This window comes from Scedosporium apiospermum (assembly GCF_000732125.1).
Source record: "Scedosporium apiospermum strain IHEM 14462 chromosome Unknown SEQ_SAPIO_0121, whole genome shotgun sequence".
Lineage (NCBI taxonomy): Eukaryota > Fungi > Ascomycota > Sordariomycetes > Microascales > Microascaceae > Scedosporium > Scedosporium apiospermum.
Genome location: NW_015971822.1, coordinates 1,000,417 through 1,017,804, shown reverse-complemented (window position 1 = coordinate 1,017,804; position 17,388 = coordinate 1,000,417). Strand labels below are relative to the sequence as shown.

The 17,388-nt window shown below is 52.2% G+C and overlaps 5 protein-coding genes across 5 annotated transcripts; 4 read left to right on the top strand and 1 right to left on the bottom strand.

Moving 5' to 3' along the window:
* Window positions 1-705: 705 nt before the first annotated feature.
* Window positions 706-1,838, top strand: SAPIO_CDS8354 (Acetyl esterase; the record flags this gene model as incomplete). The annotated part of the gene is made up of 2 exons (XM_016790008.1): window positions 706-1,675; window positions 1,735-1,838. The coding sequence occupies 2 exons, from the start codon at window positions 706-708 to the stop codon at window positions 1,836-1,838; spliced, it is 1,074 nt and encodes a 357-aa protein (XP_016640271.1).
* Window positions 1,839-3,613: 1,775 nt separating this feature from the next.
* Window positions 3,614-5,639, top strand: SAPIO_CDS8353 (uncharacterized protein; the record flags this gene model as incomplete). Its single annotated transcript, XM_016790007.1, has 3 exons — window positions 3,614-3,914; window positions 4,292-5,156; window positions 5,216-5,639. The coding sequence occupies 3 exons, from the start codon at window positions 3,614-3,616 to the stop codon at window positions 5,637-5,639; spliced, it is 1,590 nt and encodes a 529-aa protein (XP_016640270.1).
* Window positions 5,640-7,301: 1,662 nt separating this feature from the next.
* SAPIO_CDS8352 (uncharacterized protein) lies at window positions 7,302-8,472 on the top strand (the record flags this gene model as incomplete). The annotated part of the gene is made up of 3 exons (XM_016790006.1): window positions 7,302-7,488; window positions 7,761-7,869; window positions 7,971-8,472. The coding sequence occupies 3 exons, from the start codon at window positions 7,302-7,304 to the stop codon at window positions 8,470-8,472; spliced, it is 798 nt and encodes a 265-aa protein (XP_016640269.1).
* Window positions 8,473-11,597: 3,125 nt separating this feature from the next.
* Window positions 11,598-15,563, top strand: SAPIO_CDS8351 (NAD(P)(+) transhydrogenase (AB-specific); the record flags this gene model as incomplete). The annotated part of the gene is made up of 9 exons (XM_016790005.1): window positions 11,598-11,669; window positions 11,852-12,938; window positions 13,011-13,460; window positions 13,526-13,678; window positions 13,744-14,217; window positions 14,272-14,526; window positions 14,873-15,322; window positions 15,381-15,455; window positions 15,532-15,563. 9 exons carry the CDS (start codon window positions 11,598-11,600, stop codon window positions 15,561-15,563), a joined length of 3,048 nt encoding a protein of 1,015 aa, XP_016640268.1.
* Window positions 15,564-16,240: 677 nt separating this feature from the next.
* On the bottom strand, window positions 16,241-17,067 carry SAPIO_CDS8350 (uncharacterized protein; the record flags this gene model as incomplete). The annotated part of the gene is made up of 6 exons (XM_016790004.1): window positions 16,241-16,388; window positions 16,493-16,535; window positions 16,608-16,685; window positions 16,805-16,811; window positions 16,889-16,909; window positions 17,017-17,067. 6 exons carry the CDS (start codon window positions 17,065-17,067, stop codon window positions 16,241-16,243), a joined length of 348 nt encoding a protein of 115 aa, XP_016640267.1.
* Between the last annotated feature and the right edge of the window lie 321 nt (window positions 17,068-17,388).

The following is a 17,388-nucleotide window of genomic DNA, read 5'->3' as shown; positions in this document are numbered from 1 at the left end:
TGGCTGCATAAATCCATTACTGGCAACCCGAATTTTCCGACTTTCTGGCTCACCGTCGGCGTCCACTACCCCAGAGAGCTGTACGACGTGGATCTCGCGGGTGCTCCAGGGGGAAAATGCCATAGGCAACACCGAAGAATCTTAGTGGTGGAAAGTTGGGATCGAAATAATGGAACGTGAAGCTGCACCTCCCTTGTCCGGACCCACCGTCACTACCAAAATTGACGACGCTGTCGACAGGTCAAGCGCATCTTGCGGGCGGCGGTCGCAGGCGACTGATTGTGTTTTGGCTGGGTCTTGTCTGTGTTGACACATATATTGATGCGGTTTACCTGGAGTGCGAGCGCAGACGGCGGGGACCGTTCCGCTGTTTCTCCTCAAAGTTCTGCCCGTCCGGAAATAGGCGCCGGGTCCCCCGCTGCATCGCGAATTCCGGGTGAATGGGTCAATGATATTGAAGAGGGATGCAAAGCGACTGAGCCAGTGGTTCTTGGGTCCATGGTAACCATATTAAAAAGCCGGCGAACCCCCCCCGTTGTTGTATCCCGGACATGGGATGTTAGTCAAGAGCATCTCTTTCCTCTTGCCACTCATTCATTCATTTTTTTTTTTTTTGGCCCATAGTTTGGAGCCGAGCTTCCTCGAAACGCGTGTGACCTTCCAGTAGTTGCTCATACCGATTGTCTTCTACACGTCACGCTAACAATGAAGGCCACGCTATCCATTGCCGCTGCCCTGGTGCCATTGGCGACCGCAGCCACTTGCGGCCTCAAAAAGTTCGAGAACCTCGTCACCTTTGGTGACAGCTACACCGACGAAGGCCGTCTCGGCTACTTCATCGGCCACAACGGCGAGGCGCCCCCCGCTGGCGAGCTCCTCCCTACAAGCTCCAACACCGCCAGCGGCGGCTATACTTGGCCGCATTTCGTCTCCGAAAAGTCTGGCGCCAAGTCCTTCAACTACGCCGTCAGCGGCGCCACTTGCTCCAACTCCATCGTCGAGAGAGATTTCCCGCTCATTGGCCAGCCGTTCCCGTCGGTCGCGGACTATGAGGTCCCCGCCTTCAAGGCTGACCTGGAGTTCGACGAGCTCTACGGCAACCGGACGGCTGATAACACCGTCTATACTCTCTGGATCGGCACCAACGACCTCGGCTTCGGTGCCTTCTTGAGTGACAATAACAAGCCGGGTACTACGCTCACGAGCTTCGTTGACTGCGTCTTTGGCGTCTTCGACAGCGTGTACGAGACTGGCGGACGCAACTTTGTCCTTCTCAACATCGTTCCTCTCGAGCAGCTTCCTCTGTACAACCTCCCCGAGCTTGGCGGTACTCTCGACAGTCAGTTCTGGCAGAACAAGACCGCCTACAACGTCCTGGAGTACAAGAACAAGATCCACCAGTACTCCACCAGCGTCAATACCATGCTCAGCTACGGCGCTTCCGCGAACCTCTTGGTCGAGAACCGATGGCCCGGCGCGAGCTTTACCATTTTCGACGTCCATAGCCTCCTTAACGACCTCATTGCCAATCCTGACGAGCTGTTCGATGCTCCTGCGGATGTGACCGGATACTACCACCATTGTGAAGCGCAGAATAACTCTAATTGCGTTGACTCTGAGGAGGCGAGTTCGAGCTTCCTTTGGTATGACGAACTGCACCCCTCGGCGCGCACAGGTAAGCTGCAGACGCGACTCGTCTCTTATTCGAAGGAAAGGTTGCTAACACGTCTGCAGATGAGATCATTGCCGATGAGTTCCTCCAGGTCATTGCTGGCACTTCAAAGTATGCCACGACACACATCTCGAAGAAATCGAGCTCCAAGAAGTTGAGGAAATAAAAGAAAAACGTTCCGGGTTCGATGACTATCCTTGAACCGTTGGAAGTTATATCTTTGGCCTTGTATATAAAAAAAATCTAATACTGTACTTGTATACACATCTATTTCTTCACCAATACATGCGTTGCCTTGGAAGATGAAGCAAGACGGAGATGGTCATGGTGAGGTGGTGTTCCGGAGAGACCATCTCTGTGAGAAAGGTTGAAGCTACATTAGTCGTCGTGGTTTCAAGCGCCGACTCGGAGCCTGAACTACGAAGTGCAGCTGCAGACTCCGTCTTTGAAGTTCCGAGCTCTCGAGTATAGAATGGAGTACAGAAGCGCATTTTCCCGTCCATCTCAAAATACACTCCGAAGAATCTACTTTTTGGCATCAGGCAACTGGTGTCTTCGCCGCTTAAAATCGGCATCTTACGGACCCATTCGGGAAACAGTACAGAGGTACAAGATACAAGACATGCCTCCGCAAGCATCGGGAAATCATCGGATGTAGACCTCAGGCAAAGCGTCGAGGTTGGGCTGGTGTACTTCGTAGATGGGAAATTGGATTCAGTGTCCCACTCGGACGCCTCGTTCTTTTCTATGTGGATCTGGATCTTTGCTGGTGCTTGCCTTGGTTGTATCGCCTGGCTTGCTGGTGGATCTAGTGTGAATGCACTGCACTATAGATATGGAGAGAGTAGTGTAGTAGCGTCGTAATGGTTGGGGTCGGGTTGCTCCTACGAAGGAGAGCATTTGAGGAGATAACTCAAGATAACCCTATGTCTTGGACTCTGCGGATTTGAGATCGTGGAGCTGGCAAACTCCCCGGACAAGTCGGCAGTAGTAAGTCGGCAGTAGCATCCGAAGCTCTGCAGCTATCTGGTATTGGGGTTTCTTTTGCCCACTTCGCTTGCCACCAACCTCTAGCCCAGCCGGAGGTACACTGCGGAGGGAAGGTACAACAATTGAGGGATATCTTACAATTGATACTTCGTACTGTGCCGCTTCCCAAAGCGAGGTCCTGACTGAGGAGATGGCACTGAGGAGATGGTAATACTGAGGAGGCAAGCCTGAGGACAACATCAAGCAATTTGCTGGACCTGATCAATTGAACCCAGCCATCTCCCATCTCCAGCCGTCCCAGGTTCCGTTTCTGGCCAACCACTCCAGTTGTTCCCGAAGACCAGGTCTTGCCTGTCTGTCCTCTCTGTCCCAAGTTTCATAGCTTCTTCCCGTGTCTGTCACTCCGAGCCATTCCCGTCACTCCACGCGTCAACCTGTGCTTTTTTTTTTTTTTCCGTCTCGCCATTGAGCAGCCACATCCACCACACAATTTTTTCCTCCTCCTCGAGCGCGACCCACTCTTGTTGCTCTCAGATAATCCCAATTGTCCCGATCTGCTTGCCCACATTGCCCACACACAAGCACAACCCCCCCAATCCATTCCTAGATTTTTCGCCCATGTTCTCCGCCCGAGCCATTGATAATTCCAACCCTTAATTGAACTGCCGTCCCTGCTTCCCTGCTTCCCTGGCTCGTCTGCCTTGGCCACCGCTCGCAAGCTCGCTGCAAGTAGTACACCTTTTTGCCACATTGTGAAGCGAAACCTGCCTGCTAGCTAAGGCGACACCCCCCCCTTGGGAACCTGGGATAGGCTGAGCTGAGACCGCAAAAGTATATTTCTGCTCCCTCGCATTAAGAACCAAAGGGTAAAAAAAAAAATAGACCCCTACCCCCCCGGGCCGTATCACTGTCGGCACACGGTGATAGTTTGAGGCGAAGAGAGAGAGAGCAATGTACCCTGCCGGTGGTGGTTATGGCTTTCCCAATGGACCAGGTCCTGGAATGCAGCACTTCAACAACGCCGCCCCACCGCAGCATCAACAACCTAACCTTCACATACAACAACCTGGACAAATTCCTCAAGGTCAGCCGGGTCCGCAGCAGATGATGTATAACCCTCAGCAATTCGCCGCCATGGGTGGCCAGGCGCCCTTTGTTCCTGGAGCTCCGAATCCTGCCATGATGTCGGGTCCGGGACCTGCTGGAATGATGCAGAACCCCGCAATGCCTCATATGGGCGGTGCTGGTCAGAGTAAGTCATTCGCGTCTCTTTGCAAGCTTCTAACTGTATCGCCGCCTTGCCTCTCCTTCCCTTTCTCGGCCTTTCAGCCATCCTCCGGGTTGTCCCTCCGTCTATCGAGCTCACTCTCGCGGCACGTTGCTCGCGATGCGACGATCGGTACAGCTAGGGCTCTACACGACACAGTTCGTCCAGATTGATGCACCCCTCACCTCCTTCATCTAGGCTGGAAAACACGGTCATCCTCCCCAAGACCCGAGACAAGCGTCCGGCCTATCGTCCCTCGAGTTAGCATCATTGACTTTTGCGTCGGACCGGCTCGCGTTATCATCCTGTGGATTCTCTCACACCGACCCTGGACATCTTGCTGACTTCTTTCGCAGCTCCAGGTTTCCAGCAAGGCGCCTTTATGAATGCTCAGTTCGCCGGCGGCCCTCAACAGTTCAACCCGAACTTCATGGCTGCTCAGGGCATGGCCGGATTCCCTCTAAACCCTGCTATGCTTGTGGGCCAGCAACCGACACAACAGCAGCATGCAGCGATGATGCAGCAGCGAATGGCTGCCGGTATGACTCCGACTGGTACTCCCCAACGACCCATGAGTGCGTCGCAGAATACTCCGAATCCCAACATGCCCACTCCGCCGCAGCAACAGCACACTCCCCAGCCGGGTCAGCAGCAGGGGCAGCTCCCTCAGGCACAGGCGCAGGCGCAGGCGCAGGCCCAACAGCTTCACCGTCAGCAGCAACTTAGGCTACAACAACAGCAACAGCAACAGCAACAACAGCAGCAGCAGCAGCATCAACAACAACAACAGCATCAACAACAGCAGCAGCAGCAGCAACAGCCTCAGCCTCAGCAGCAACAACAGCCTCCCCAGCAGGCACAGGGGCAGCTTCAGCTTCAACAAGGGCAGAACCAGCAATTTCAAACGCCCCACCCCGGGTCGCAATCGCACACACCTACAACTCAGCCGCAAAGTGCGACCACCTCCACACCCCAGACACCGACGTTTCCTGGAGGCCAAGGCGTCGGCATGAACCCGTTGCAGATCCCACAGAGCCCGCAGTTCACCGCAGTTGAGAGGCAGCGCTTCTCCATCCTTCTAGACATCAATCAAGAACTTCTCTACGAATCCATGCAGCTGCAGCATACCCAGTTGGAACTCAAGAAGGAGTTGGCGAGTGCAGGGTCAGATGGTGCTTCGGATGTGGACAAGAAGAAAGTGGAAGAGGTGTCGCAGGATTTCACCCAGTAAGTTCACGGCCCCCATCCTTACTTTGCGTAAGGTTTAGATATGCTAACGGCAGTAGGTGCCTGAGACGTCTGAACGCCAACCTCCAATACCTTGCCGCCCTCGCCGATCGCAAGAATAAGTTGCCACCATGTCCGGTTATCATCAGCGCTCCCCCCCTCAATATGACGCTCGAGATCAAGTATGTTCCCGAAGGGTCGGATGGGGTGACCCATGTTCCAGCCGACCCCATCGCGGATCGCGAAGACCGAAACAAATATCTTAAAGAGCTATACGCCAAGCTGCAGGCGCTTTTCCCGGGCATCGACCCTAAGAAGGAGCCCGCGTTCCCGATAAATGCGCGAGCCGGCAACCCGGGCCAGCCCCAACCCGGCCAGATGCAACAGAAAGGGACAATGGGTGGACAGGGTAGCCCCGGGATGGGACAGGTCCAGAGAACACCGCAGATAGCGAACATGCCCGCCCCGTCCGCCGCGTCCTAGTCAGACCTGGCCGAGATGGAGGTTTGGCATTTGGACCGTACTTTGGAAATTCCTGGGTTAGAGGACTTCGACACGAGCGACATCGACATGGATTGGTTTTGAATGCAAGCAAGGGAGAGCAGTCTGGATACTCTCGAGAGAAGTGAGAAGAAGGGAGAGCAGGCGGTGGCTTTTTCTCTCAAAATTTTACTTGCGATGGGTGCATTGTCAGGCGTTTTAGAATTAGCTTCTTCTCTCCATTTGCACTTTTTTTCGGCTTTTAGTTTTCTCTTCCCGACTGGCTTGTTCTTGGCCCTGCTTTTATTTCCTAGAGCTCTCGGTTGGAACAGCGATTGCTATTGTGGGATTTTGTCCCTTTTACGCATCTTTCACGTCTTTGCTCTCTTTTTAATTTTTTTTCCCTTTTAGTTTTGCTGCTTGTTTCGGTTCGGGCATTTCCAAGGCGATGGAAAAGGAAGGGTTGGCGGTTTTGTTTCTCGTGATTTTTCTTTTTGCTTTATGTTCAGCTTCGATGACGGTTCTTACAGGGTCTTCTCCTGTTTCGAGGATGTCTCTTTGTTCGATGACGCCGACTTCTACTGTTCGAGGTCTGGTGTCAGCGGCACTGAGATGAGGGCTATTGGGGTCTCTCTTTTTTCGAGGGTTTTGGTATCACAGGATGAATTAGAATATGATAACTGCAGGTCTTTAGGACCTGTTGAGTGGATGACATGAAATCAATACGAGCAAATATTCTCATGACTTCTAGGTTTACACTCCAGAGTGTAGTGATTTTCTACATAAAGATGGTCTTCGGGTTGAGGAGTAACCGATAGCATATATATGTATATGTAGATAGATAGAGAGAGAGAGAGCTCTTAGATGAAGTTTACAGCTTGAGCTTCAACAACTTTGACTCCCCCGCCAACCGTCCCCAAAACCAGACACGACTAGCTCTCATCGGACCTTCAAAGTACGCCATGGGTTGTACCATCCATTCAATTGTTGATATAGTACTCATGTAAGTAACCTCGAACCGTCAGATGCCGAACAGGTCTGAGGCTGGATGGACGTTGGCATCACCGTGATGGATTTGATCTGATAACAAAGTTTAGTCAGCTGTAAAAATCAATCTTCAATGGTCCTGAACCGACGTCGGTAAGGCCTGCCCAATTAAGCTGCACCTTATTTAGCTTACAGTCCAGAAGTCCTTACAGCCTCGTCTGGTCTTGCCCTCTTCCAAATAGTTTATTTCATCTCCCATCCCGTTCAAGACTTCCAAGTTTCATGCGCGCGTGTATTTGGTGGTGAAACTGCGCAGCCACACTCGGCGTCGTCATCTGTGTTTTACCTCGTGTCCTTAATTCAACCAGAGCTCTCAGCTCGTGCCCCAGATTACCCCTCCTCCACCCCGCCATCGGGCTCCAGGGGGACGTCGCATCCAGACATCAAAATTAGAGCGACGAGACTCTCCACCACCCAAGGACAAAAAAACAACTTGCGGAAAACCAATTGCTTTGATCTTGAGCTTCGCAAATCGTTCTGGGACTTAATTCGGTTCCGCGGGAGGAACTACGAAACTGCGCTGGGTGATAGTTCTGAGGGACGTTCAAAACCCAAGTTTTGGCGCAAAATCACGCGAGAATACTGAGCGACCGGGCAAGCGAACGTACTCGGCTTCCGATGGCTTCGATTAACGATCTCGCCGCGGCGGCCATTGCCACGTCTGCGGTGCAGCGGAGCTCGGGTGGGCGCGGAGCACTGATTGTGCTGGAAGGCCTCGACAGGAGTGGCAAGACGACGCAAGTCAAGCTATTAGAGCAGAGGTTTGTGGAGCTTGGGAGGAAGGTTAAGGTTATGAGATTCCCTGGTGAGTTTCACTTTTCTTCTTCTCCCTTTATTAGAGCTTCTAAGTTCTAAATTGGGTTTGCTTGTATGATGGTATATTCCCATGCATATGCGCACTTCTATGTCCCGTATATCGCGCACCTCAAGCGAGGGAAGCCGGCGACTGGACCGGGTGGGGTGAGCTACATCTGTATAACCAACTCGTTGTAGTAGTTTAATAAGACGATATTATCAAGCAATGCCCGGCTTGACCTAGGAAAAAGAAACTCTACTCTGACTGCGCCGGGTTTACAGATCGATCGACCCCAGTTGGCCAGATGATCGATGAATACTTGAAAAGCGCGATCGAAATGGATGATCATGCTATACACCTCCTTTTCAGTGCCAACCGATGGGAGGCTGCGTACGATTCCTACTATCTACATCCCTCGCGAATCTCCACAATTTCTTAAATAAATCTTCATGGGGACATCTTACTAACATCGCGAATTTTCCTACGTATAGAAAGTCGATAAACACTCTCCTCTCGGATGGCACGACAGTAATCTGCGATCGATACTACTACAGCGGCGTCGTATACAGCGCCGCCAAGCAAAACCCAACGCTCTCCCTACACTGGGCGCGAGCTCCCGAGGTCGGCCTTCCACGCCCCGACATGGTCCTCTTCCTCGACCTCGAGGAAGCAAAGGCCCGCGAGCGCGGAGGCTGGGGCGGCGAGGTGTACGAAAAATCGGAAATGCAGAAGCGCGTGCGTGATCTCTTCTGGGGCCTCAGTATGGGTACGATCGGCACGCCGGAGGGGCCTGGAGGGACGCCACAGGAGAGGTCGGCGGCTACCAATACTACGGAAACGAGAGTGTTTAGGCAGGAAGAGGAGGATCTGGTCCTCGTGGATGCGAGTCCTTCGGTTGAAGAGGTGGCGGAAGAGATTTGGAAGAAGGTTCTTCCAAGGGTTGAAGCGGTGGATAGAGGCGAGGTTGGAAGGGTTGTGAGGACTGTGGCGTGAGAGGAGAGCTCCGGGAAGCATACGCATAGAGGTTAGCGGCGCATTGGGATGCTTATTGATTTACATGGAGGACGGTAGCAGGCGGAAGTGCGATTCCCATGGTGAGGACCAGTCTTGCATTTTGGCTTCTCGATTCTAAGAATTTCGAAGGTGGGTGTCCTGGAGAGCTGCGTTGGTTGTGTAAGCTATGGTCGAGTAGATCTGGGTAGATCTGAAAGAGACAAGTCCCCTCTACTCTGCTTGTAGCTTGTAGTATGAAGTACATACACATACATCCTGCCCAAACCCGCACAGAGCCACCCCCGTCTCCGCGGATCTCGAAAGAACACGTCCAAAACGCACCATTTACGACCTCGACATAATAACGCAACGTCACAAATAAAACCGATATTCCGACGGAAGTAAAACGAACTCCGACCGGAACACGGCCCTCGAGGCTCGAGGGTGGTCACACCTGAAGATTGTGGCCTCTTAGAACGGGCATGATAACCAAGCCAAGGACGCCAATTCGCGGGGGATCAGAGGGCGAAATGCGGGGAAGGGTGCAGGTTGGGAGACGGGTAGTGTATTCCTTGCATTAAGGGCGGTGCGGAGGGACTAGACGGCGACCATGAACTGCACTGGTGGCTCTGGTTTGCCAAGTACGTATAGTTCTGGACTCTTTGTTTAAGGTCTTGAAAACTATCAATCTCATTCCCGGGAGCTATTGTTTCGGCAATGTGATGTACATAATGCACATTCTATCCGGCTCCCATAGTCTCGTACTTGGCAGATTTGCCGGTCCCGAGCAGGGCTCTGCTGCGAGATCAATTGCACAGTCGTCAAGTCGATTGGTGTTTCAATATTCACGGCTTCATGCTCTGTAATTTGATCTATCAGGCAGCGGCAGATGGGCTACAAGTACAAAGTGAAGATCACAGAGCTCTGGACCTTCCGCAAATGCAGGCCAAGTCTACGCTACGCTACTGCGTTCCTACGGGATAACGGGACAGTGGACGGACCATGGGCCAAGATGACAGATGGAACGACAAGCGAGGCGGGGAAAGGTAGCCACGAGGTGAGAATGCGGGGTTAAAAGGCCCAGCAGTAGACCGAGATATCCGTAAGTAGCCAGTTGGGTCCGGTGAAGACACGACCGTTGGAAATCTGGAGAAGAGAAAGCAAAGAGAAAAAAGGCCAGAATACTGACGGCGTCTAGCTTCACTCGCGCTTCTCCAGCTTATTCCTAGGATTCTCCAAATATGGGGGCGCCACAACCGTTGGAGACGGTCGAACTCTACAGAAAACTGCGTTTGTCAAGAAACTGCACAGCTCAGTGTCGCGTAGACAGTGCTGTGACACCCTCGCCTACTTCATAGATGGTGTGGTATTCCCACCCTCCAAAACGGTCTCCCCCTATCATTGATCATTCCTTATCCCTTCTTATCCCCCACCCTTTAAGTCACCCTCCATTAGAATCAAGGCACCTCGTGTTACATACCAAAGTAATAGATATTCCTGCAGCGGTCTTAGGGGGAGATGGTGTGTAATAGGCGGGAACGGGTCAAAAGCGTTCGGCTCTGCTGCTATCACGTATCTTGACTCCCGATGTAAGATGTAAGCTCCCTCGGTCCCCCTCGAACCGTGAGGGGTTAAAAGAAGACGTTACACGACTGCTTGCGGAGAAGAGGAGCAAGCTCTTGTACACTACACTGTACTGCGGAGGTAGCTAGTGACATTTAGTGTTCGAGCCGGGCTGTAGACGATGAAGTGCTATCGATTTGCTGGCTTTCCTCTATTATTAGTTTAAAATGATTGATGTTGAGTGTGGAAATGGCGATCGTACGAAAGAACCCGAGGCCTAAGCTGATGATAGACCGAGGAAAAGGGCCCCGAAGCAGGGGAAGATGGGGCTTTCGCGTGATAGCCTGGGTAGTGGCCCGTGGTAGCGCGCTTTGCCTTGGAGAATGGTGCCCGAGCCCCTGTCGACCACGCTTCGGTGGGCCTGGTTTGGGTCGGTTTTGGTTGGTTTGGGCGGGCAGAAAGCACCGACCAAAGTCAGTGCAGGGCGGTGTCAGTGATTGCCGGCTTGCAGCCAATTCTGTCCAATTCTGTCGAAGTACACCGCACTACTTCGTACATTACCGTTGCGCCCTACGGCAGGCACCCAGGCAGTACTCCGTATGAGTCTGTACTGAAACCAGCACTCCTTCCCCAGCTCATTTTGTATAAATACTTTGATGTCTCGACGGAAGGGACAATCAATTGAACAGTCGATCCAGGTGCGACATTGACCTCGACGGGAAAGGGCAACACGGCCTGGCTTTCAAAGGTAGATGTACATTTTCCGGTACCTACTTGTACAGTGAATGACCCCAGGTTTTGGACAGAAGCGTCTTGCTGCTTCTTCTTCTTCCAGTCGCCTTCTTTCCTCTCCTCTCCCCCTTCTTCATCACAAGGGTTTTCTGTTTTATTCTTTCTGCCCCTCCATTTTTGTCCATGCTGTTGGAGAAGCTCCAAAGATCAACTGGATGGTGCAGTTCCTGACAGCATCTGTCGCGTGTTGGTCCTGACAGTCCCCCCTGCTCAGTTGAGCCATTGAACATTGAATTTTGGACCCTGAAGTCCTGCCGCCTCCACTCCGACTCCGAACCTATTATCTGATTAGTTTCTTGGAGCTAAGCTCCAGAGCTTCTCGAATTTTTTGCAATTGTCCAGCAAGACGGCGACGACTGCCCTTACTAGCTTCTCACCGCTTTTGAAAAGCTTTTGCTTTTCTCATGGGTCCCAACCTCCGATAGTCCCCCGAATCCAATCGTGACTCAGAAAGGCGCTAGGAGAGACGATCGCCTTCAACTTATTTCAGTCTGCCCTTGAGCAGATGGTCTCCGTCTTGGGAGCCTTTCATCTCATCCCCATCCGCTCCCGCTGAGCTGCACCAATGTCGTGGTCACTCCCTCGCTCGGTCATGGCCCTAGGCCATGGTGGCCAGGTCGGTGTAAGCTCGTCAACCGCCCAGCGAATTATTGCTGGCACTCGAGGTAAGCTTAAGCTGTTATTCGTAGTGGCAAATCCCTGGGGGCCGACCTCGGTTTCCTTCATTCCCTTGTCCCAGCATCGAGGGTTGAAGTTCTTTTGAGACATCAATGCTCTATCAATTGAGAGAGTTCACACCTGAGCTTCAGACTCGAGCGCGCATCCTTGATTTCCGGTTCCTTGTACGCAGCGTTGCAACTCGGTTTCAATTCGGTTCCAATTTTTATTCCACTTAGAAACATGGTGTAACTGACTTATTTACTCTCTCTCTTTTTTTTTGCTTCCCGTGTAAAAAGGCGGCTTCACATGCGGACCTGCCACTCTTGTCGTTGCTGGCCGACGTCGGTCTCATTCTCACCGTCAGTGGCAGAGCTTTGCGCCTCCTGCTCGTCAAACCACAGCTCTGGTGCCTCGTAACCCCAAACAGCTCCAGCTTATCCGCCACGCCTCCACCACTCAATCTGTCGATGCCACTCAGCCCGATGCCGTGCTTCCGCCGACAACCCCCTACACCCAGCTTACTGTTGGTGTACCTAGGGAGACGTATCCCAATGAGCGACGAGTCGCCTTGAACCCGGCCAACGTTGCGCTTCTACTCAAGAAGGGCTTCGCGAAGGTATTAGTCGAACGAGGCGCCGGTGCCCAGGCTGACTTCCCCGATGAAGCTTTCGCTGCCGCGGGAGCTACTCTTGTTGATGCTGCCGGTGTCTGGAAAGATTCCGATATTGTCCTAAAGGTTCGAGGGCCGAGCGTTGCCGAGGCCGACTCCGTCAAGGCGAATCAAACGATCATCTCCTTCCTCCAACCTGCTCAGAATAAAGATCTCGTCGAGAAGCTTGCTTCCCGGAATGCTACTGTCTTCGCTATGGATATGGTCCCTCGTATTTCCCGTGCTCAGGTATTCGATGCCCTTAGCTCAATGGCCAACATTGCTGGTTACAAGGCGGTTCTCGAGGCTTCGAACAACTTTGGTCGCTTCCTCACTGGTCAGGTTACTGCTGCTGGAAAGATTCCTCCTTGCAAGGTCTTGGTTATCGGTGCTGGTGTTGCTGGTCTGAGTGCCATTGCCACCGCCAGAAGACTTGGTGCCATCGTGCGAGGCTTCGATACTCGCCCTGCTGCGCGTGAACAGGTTCAATCTCTAGGTGCTGAATTCATCGAGGTCGATATCGAGGAAGATGGTTCCGGTGCTGGTGGTTACGCCAAGGAAATGTCAAAAGAATTCATCGAGGCTGAAATGAAGCTGTTCAGGGAGCAGGCTGCCGACGTCGATATTGTCATCACCACCGCGCTTATTCCCGGAAAGCCTGCGCCGAAGCTTATCACGAAGGATATCGTCGAGGTCATGAAGCCGGGATCCGTCATTGTCGATCTTGCTGCTGAGGCTGGTGGTAACTGCGAGGTTACTCAGCCTGGACAGGTCATCACCCACAAGGACGTCAAGGTTATCGGTATGTTGTGTTACACATTGGTCTATTTCCTGTACGTGAGACACTACAGTGACTTAACCGATCACTCTTTAGGATACACGGATTTCCCCTCGAGGCTGCCCACGCAATCGTCGACCCTCTATTCTAACAACATCACAAAGCTCCTTTTGTCCATGGCCCCCAAGGAGAAGGAGTTTGGCATTGATCTTACCGATGAGGTCGTCCGAGGCTCCATTGTCACTCTGAACGGAAACATTCTCCCTCCTGCACCCCGTCCGGCCCCGCCTCCCGCCCCCGCCGCTGCTCCCAAGGAGAAGGAAGCCGAGGTGGTTGCCTTGACTCCTTTCCAGAAGACCTCCCGCGAAGTTGCCGCCCTCACCGGTGGTATGGGTTCGATTTTGGCTCTGGGCAAGTTCACGAGTCCTCTGCTCATGGGAAATGCCTTCACCTTCGCCTTGGCTTCACTTATTGGTTACCGTGTGGTTTGGGGAGTTACTCCTGCCCTTCACTCTCCTTTGATGAGCGTGACTAACGCCATTTCTGGTACGTATCTGCTTGGCCGCATAGTGATCAAGAGTCCCGCTACTAACACTTGTTGCTTCTCTTAGGAATGGTTGGTATTGGTGGTTTCTTCATCCTTGGTGGAGGATATTTCCCCGAGACGATCCCCCAGGCTTTCGGTGCCCTCTCTGTCCTCCTCGCATTTGGAAACATTGGTGGTGGCTTTGTAATCACCAAGAGGATGTTGGACATGTTCAAGCGTAAGACACCTAATTTGGAAGCATCGTATTGGCTGAGATGGTGGAACTGATGATGTGTCGGATAGGACCAACTGACCCGCCCGAGTACCCTTGGCTATATGCCATTCCTGCGGCCGTCTTTGGTGGTGGCTTCATCGCTGCGGCATCTACTGGTGCTGCGGGTCTCGTACAGGCTGGATACCTGGTCAGCTCCGTTCTTTGCATTGGTTCCCTTTCCGGCCTTGCTAGCCAAGCTACCGCTCGAATGGGCAACATGCTCGGAATGCTCGGCGTTGGATCTGGCGTCCTGGCGTCGCTTCTTGCCGTTGGATTCTCTCCTGAGGTCCTGACCCAGTGGGGTGTGCTTGCGACTCTCGGTACTCTCGCGGGTATTCTCATTGGAAAGCGGATCACCCCCACCGATCTCCCTCAGACTGTTGCTGCGCTTCACTCCGTGGTAGGTCTGGCTGCTGTGTTGACGAGTATCGGTAGCGTTATGGCAGACGTGACCCATATCTCGACCCTTCACCTCGTCTCCGCCTATCTCGGTGTCCTGATTGGTAAGTGTTGGTCAGGTTGAGTTTACACAGGGGCTCCAACTAATCAGTCTACAGGTGGTATCACCTTTACCGGCTCTTTGGTTGCTTTCTTCAAGCTCGCTGGACGGATGTCATCCCGACCACTCACGTTCCCTGGAAGGCATCTCATCAACTCCGGCATGCTGACGGCCAACTTGGCCACCATGGCCGCATTCGTCACCATGGCTCCCGGCTCGCCCCTCATTGCGGCAGGAGCTCTGGCTGCCAACACAGTTCTGTCATTCCTTAAGGGATTCACAACAACTGCCGCCATAGGCGGTGCTGATATGCGTAAGAATACTTCTGAGCCCCCCCAACCCCAAATTTCTATCATTCATTCTATGATTGTATCCGCTCACATCTCTCTTGCAGCTGTCGTTATTACTGTCCTGAACGCATACAGTGGTTTTGCACTGGTGGCAGAAGGATTCATGTTAGACAACCCGCTATTGACAACAGTGGGAGCCCTGATAGGCGTGTCTGGTTCCATTCTATCGTATATTGTACGTTATTTTCGTCCTAATCTCCTCTACGCGCTATGAACCTCAAGAAGCGGGAAACTAACATGTGTAGATGTGCGTGGCGATGAATCGCTCACTCACAAACGTCTTATTCGGAGGTATATCTGCGCCAACAGGGTCAGGCGAGTTCAAGGTTGAAGGCACGGCAGTGCAGACGAATGTCGAAGACACGGCCGAGGCATTACTTAATGCAGAAAATGTGATTATCGTGGTCGGATACGGTATGGCTGTTGCCAAAGCCCAGTACGCCATCAGCGACATCACCCGGATGCTTCGGTCGAAGGGCATCAATGTCCGCTTTGCTATCCATCCTGTCGCCGGTAGGATGCCCGGCCAGTGCAACGTCCTGCTGGCCGAGGCGAGTGTCCCCTATGACATCGTGCTGGAGATGGACGAGATCAACGACGATTTCGGCGACACGGATGTCACCTTGGTCATTGGTGCCAACGATACCGTCAACCCCATTGCCTTGGAGCCTGGTAGCCCGATTGCCGGAATGCCTGTGCTGCACGCTTGGAAGAGCAAGCAGGTGATTGTCATGAAGCGAAGTCTGGCGAGCGGATATGGTAAGGAGGATGACCCTTGGTTGTTTCACTTACATGATGGTTACTGATGCGATTATAGCGGATGTCCCGAACCCGATGTTCTATATGCCCGGAACTAGAATGCTGTTTGGCGATGCTAGAGTCTCTTGTGACGGTAAGTATCCATCTCCCTCACCTCGCTCCCGTCCCCTGTAGTAGCCTGGATGTGTGCTGACAGCCATGGGTCTCAGCGATCAAATCGGCTGTGGAATCTAGAATATAAAGCTTAGGTCTATAAACTGGTTACCTTTGGATTGGGCGTTTGCTGCAATTGCGCTGCTGGCATATTGCATCAGAAGCCTGTGATTTGGGCATTTCATCTTCTATTTATCGTCCATACTTATGTTTTTATCACTTTCTGTTTTTTCTACCTCTGTTTTTTTGATCTCTTGATTGTCGTTCTACGTCTACCGTGTTTCTTTGTCTGAGAGGCAATATCCATAGTTTTTGTTTCGAGTTCAATTTTAAGTTGAGGTATTTCTAAAGTCTGTTGTATAAGTATGCGGTCTGCTTAGTATGGTGTTGATGTCGATAGATAATGCCTTGTGTATCACTTATTTCTCATCTTCAAAGCCGGGGCAACAATACAACTCGCGGCCAACCCAAAGTTGGGAAATGGAGAAGGACAATTGAGAACTTTTAGTGCCGGGATTTGCTTTCGCGGTTAAAGGTCTATTATCTTCCTGCCCATATTTACACACACATGCTCAGTTTTCTTCTCACACTTTGCCCCTCAGCCTGGCTTCATTGCCTCTCTGCCGTCTTAGGCTCCCAGGCATGGAGTTTGGGCGCAGTCCTACAAGCTCACTCATCAGCAACCCCTCCCCAAGTAGCAACTCGGATTTAAAGTAGTCTTCTAGAAGAAAAGGATCTCTGGAAGGAAGGGGCCAGGAGTTGGACTTACGTGTTATACGTCTTAAAGGCGCCCCTTGTGGCCGTATAGTTGGGGATAGCTGTCTTGGCCTTGGTTTGGAGGAGGGCATCCTCGGTGGGGGGCTTATCGACCATGTAGGCGAGCCAGGCGTGCCAACCGGGGTCGACATGGGCACTATACAATGCGTTAGATCCAAGTGGCGTGCAATCGGGGTCGAAGACTCGGAGGTTCTTCCACAGAGAGGTTTAAACGAAAGGGGGGGGGTCATTTGGACGTACGCGTCGTAATCGTGCTTGGCGTATTCAACCCAGCGAGTTCGGACTATGTCAATACGTTAGATCGGGGAAAAGTAGAAAAGACGAATCGGACTCGGGAAAATATGGGTGTGCGTACGAGGAAGTTCGTCGGTGTTTTCGAAGAACTTGTTGCCGGCAAGATCGGTGCCTACGAGTCTACCCCATTTGGTATCACCTAGAGGTTTGTTAGTCTATGGAATTCTCTCCCCTCGCCGAAAGCATGGATTCGGTTAGGTTATCGAGCTTCAGGTATTCGGAGTGGATGGGAGGATTTCGATTTCGGGGTGGGCGTACCGATGTACTAATTGTCGCAAACAATCCGTCAACATCAATTGCTCTGGCTCGTCGAATCAGTTAGGGGCTAGGCGGTAAACATACCAGCATTTGGACAAAGTAGTCCTATTCAACCAAGAAGTCAGCAGATTGAAACACACAGAATGGTCGCCGGTGTAGTCGGGATTGAAGCCGTGGGCGGCGGGGAAGGAGAAGTCGGGGGTTCTTCGTACCTTGATTCCGATCTTTCGGAGGTTCCTGAACGTTCTCGATATCGTAGACATGGTTGCGGCGTCCGATTGTCCTTCTCAATGAGGTCGTTGTCGGCTTCGAAGCGGGACTTGATGATGGATTTGGCGAGGGAATTGGTGATGCGTGCAATTGGGTGATGACTCAGCAGACGAGGCCGGCCAATAATTGAGCTTGTCATGGTAATAAGGAAGAAAAGAAGGAAAAAAAAGGTACAAAGTACCCGAGATCGTGAAAGCCGAGCTCTCGATTTCTCGATCTTAATTAAGCTGCTTCAGCTCTGCCTTTCCTTTGTTCCGTTCGTTTCGTATGAAAATATTTCTCTATAATTTTTATATAGAATATTATACGTAATA